The sequence below is a fragment of the Triticum dicoccoides genome, chromosome 4A (genome assembly GCF_002162155.2).
Source record: "Triticum dicoccoides isolate Atlit2015 ecotype Zavitan chromosome 4A, WEW_v2.0, whole genome shotgun sequence".
NCBI classification, from domain to species: domain Eukaryota; kingdom Viridiplantae; phylum Streptophyta; class Magnoliopsida; order Poales; family Poaceae; genus Triticum; species Triticum dicoccoides.
In genome coordinates, this window is record NC_041386.1 from 552,031,608 (window position 1) to 552,035,175 (window position 3,568).

The following is a 3,568-nucleotide window of genomic DNA, read 5'->3' on the forward strand; positions in this document are numbered from 1 at the left end:
TACCGAACACTGGGGGACAGAAGAAATTCCCCCCTCAGATCAAAACGGTGAACATGATAGTAGCTACCAATGCCGTATACTGGCTTTCTCACTCTTAACCGGGCTAGCTGGAAATCTAGACCCAAGTAGTAAGCGTGTCTAGAGATCGGACAAATATATGTGTTTTTTTAACATAGGACAAATATATGTGTTAATACTACTATTAGATGGCCTTTTGATGGACAAATATATGTGTTAATACACAATCTTCAAGATCACGGCTCAATTTTTAACTCTTTCAGGTTAGATGGCCTTTTGATGGGCTTTTGTGCGATTGGTCACAAAAGCATGGGGGCTTTGAAAAAATGCACTGCTCCGACCTTTCTGGTCGCTGACAATGAGCCCCTGGCACAATCGTTAGCACCGTGAGCCAGCGTACAGAGATAAAAAAAAATGCGTGTATTGCATCCGCAAGCGAAATTTTTACGCCAGCTTTCTGTACTACTCTAACTGTGAGGTTGTCCCCTCTTGTCGGTTGTGTTGCGGTTGCTCCCGAGTCCGGTGGCTCCTCATCCTACCTCTAGGTATCGTGTTGATGTCCTCTGTGAGACGGTGAAGTTGGTGCGGTGACTGTGGTGGCACAGGCTGGTGGGCGGCATGTTGGACGGTGCACTTTCGGTTGTCTGGGGTGACGGTGGTGGTTTCGGGGCGGGAGAAATCTCTGGCGGGTCGTTCGCCATCGGCGCGGCTGCGAGCCCTCCTAAGGGGCATCGGTGATACCCCTTCCCCACTGCCATCCGCGTACCGGGGGAAGCCCCAGGACTTGTTCGGGCAGCAGCGGCGTCGTCTTCGCATTCCTTCCAGAAGGTGTTGCTTGGTACGCGAGGTTTCGGAGTGCTAGGCATATGGTGGTACTTCTCCGGAGGATGTAGCAGTTGTCAGCCATCTTCGCTTAGTTAAGCTGCCGGTGTCGGCATTTCTTTCTCTCTTTTTTTCTCTTTTTTTTGGTCTTGCTTGTGCTGCGGCCCCAGCGGGCTGATTGTATCGGTTGGTTGTTGCTTTATAATCTAAAGTAGGGAGACCTTTTTCATATACAACTGTGAGCACTAAAGTAAACATGCATGACAAGTTCAAGCACCAGTACAGTATTTACCTCATTATGCAAGCTTCATGCGCATTTCAGTGAGGCGAACTCTTATGGTGAGCACTACAGTAGGAATGTTACTACAAGTACATCAGTGATTCAGTACACGCTGGGAGGAAGTACGTACATTTCAGTGATCCCGGACATGAATTTGGCCCCTCGCTATACAGGCATCCTTATCTCTTGGCTATACAAGCGTATCTGTTTCTGCTCGGATGAACTAAACCAATGGACAAAATCCTCCGAGTGAAAAGCAAAAAAAATCGGACTAACTGCTAGTGCAAGAGGGAACCAACCAACCACAGGTGCTGCTGTTCTCAGCCGAATTCTGCATCATCTGCGTCGATCATCCGGATTCCACCGCAGTCGGGCTCACGACCCCCAGAAGGTGCGTAGAAGCGATCACGGCGGGGACTTGGCGCTGCCGTCCAACTCAGATCTCCCGGCGTCCTCCTCCTCCTCCTCCTCCTCCTCTGATGCAGAGCCCTCGCCGTCATCAACCTCCCACCACACGGCCTCCTCGTCATCCTCGCCCTCATCGGCGTCGTCGTCGCCCTCATCCTCGGCGTCATCCTCGGCGTGAGGCAGCTCGCCAGCCTGCTCCCACCATATCTCATTGTCCTCCGCCGCAACCAAATGTGGGATCGCGGCCCGCACCTCCGCACGGCAGTCACCCCACGCCCCGACCGCCGCCTGTAGGGCGTTGACAGCCCCCAATCGCTTGCGGTTGAGGACGACCCCGACCCGCGGCGGGCGTGGCTGAGTCCCGAGGATGAGCCCCGCGGCTCTCATGAAGCCGCAGGCCGACTCGACGCTCCCTCGGGCGTCCCCGGCGTGCGCCCTCGCACTCTGCAGCCCGAGGAGGGCGTGGAACGCGCCCTCGTCTCGGCCGTGGAAGTCCTGGATGGAGGGGAGCGGCGCCGCCTGGTCGTCGCTTCCTCCGGCGAGCGCTCCCTTCTCGATCTCGAGCATGTCGGCGGCGGCGACGCCGAGCGAGGCGCACAACTCGCTGAGGTCGTCGAGCGCCGCCTCGACCGTCCCGCGAGCGCTGGCACCCGTGGTGGTCGGCGCGTCGCGGCCGTGGAGCCGCTCCTGCTCGAGAGCGGCGACGCTCCGGTCAAGCCTCGAGAAGAGCCCGTCGACATCCTCCTGGACGGAGGTCAACCGGGCCCGGAGCTCCACCCGCCATGCCGCCTCCTCCGCCATCTCCCTCTCTGTCTCTCCCTCGCTCTCGCGCGCGCCCGGGGGGCTGAATTGGTTCGACAGGGATGCCTTTATGGCATGGCTATATAGCTAGCCAGCCTGGCAGGGTGGGCAGGGTGGGCCCAACAAAATCCCAGTGCCAGTTCTGCACTTGGCTTATGCTGCAAGACAGGTAACTCACGGCAGATGGGATACAACCGCCGTGGATGGCAGCACACGGCCTTTTTATGCAACTAGCGCCCTTTCGCCTGGCAGCTCTGGCAAGGGAAGTGTTGGTTGCCGTTCAGGCATGCTGAAACATATTGAAAGCAGGAAATGCAGCAAATCTTTCAGGTAGAGTCTCCCATCGGCGCAATGCAGTCAGGTCCTGGGGTTTGGTATGCCGGCAGTTAGGGAGACGGTATCGCCTGATGTTTTCCCGGAGATTACATCCAAAAGTGGAACAAATCTTTGAAGCGCCCCTGTACATTCTGTTCCCTGTAGGTCCTATTGTGAAGTCTGGTTATTTTTCTCACGTCGGAGCTTAAGCAGTGCTCCAGCTATATATGTATTAAGTAAAAAAAAACGTGTCTATATTACAATTCACTGAAATTGAACTGGCCTTCAATCAAATATGCCAACCAGTAACAATCTGACTCCTATCTGTCTGTATGTCACATGTCCAACGGGCAAAAACTTTGACTCAAAATAAAGAGACATTCAATCAATTTTATCATGCACTACAAATGTGACACGTGTTTGTATGACCTGTGCGCTCTATGATCCATGAGCAATCAACGCAAGGGCCCAAAAGGCAACACTGCCAGGTCACTACTCACAACCTTCTCTAGATTATTGACAGTTTTGTTCTTCTTCGCACACTTTTGGAAGAGAACCCAAAATTCTCATGGCATCATCAAAGATCTCAAGTTGATACTTGTGGAAGAAACTCCTGAACACAAACATACGGTAAATTCATCATTAGGCTACTGTAAAATCATCATCAACCTGCTGTAAAATGATCAACAAATACTGTAAATTCATCAAAAGGCCACCAAATTCATCATGTGGCTGCTGTAAATTCATCAACAAGCTACTGTAAATTAATCATCACATGCTGAAATTACAAAGAAGTTCACACTGAAACTAATGTTCAGAAAATAGACTGAAAAAATCAGGCTATGCACTGATACTAATTGGCGTTCGAACTATGGGAATCTTCTTAGATGCTACAGAAAAGATAGAAGAACCAAGCAACACAGT

General features: G+C 52.3%; 1 protein-coding gene across 2 annotated transcripts in view; it reads right to left on the minus strand.

Annotated features, from left to right (window-relative positions):
• Nucleotides 1-2,907: 2,907 nt before the first annotated feature.
• LOC119286703 overlaps nt 2,908-3,568 on the minus strand; it is an 8,055-nt gene continuing 7,394 nt past the window's right edge. For both annotated transcript variants that reach the window (XR_005140624.1, XM_037566141.1), the window contains exon 4: nt 2,908-3,257. Coding sequence is in view for 1 of the 2 variants with exons in the window: in XM_037566141.1 (XP_037422038.1) it covers nt 3,158-3,257 (100 nt within the window). In the remaining variant the exon portion in view is untranslated. The remainder of the gene's footprint in view (nt 3,258-3,568) is intronic.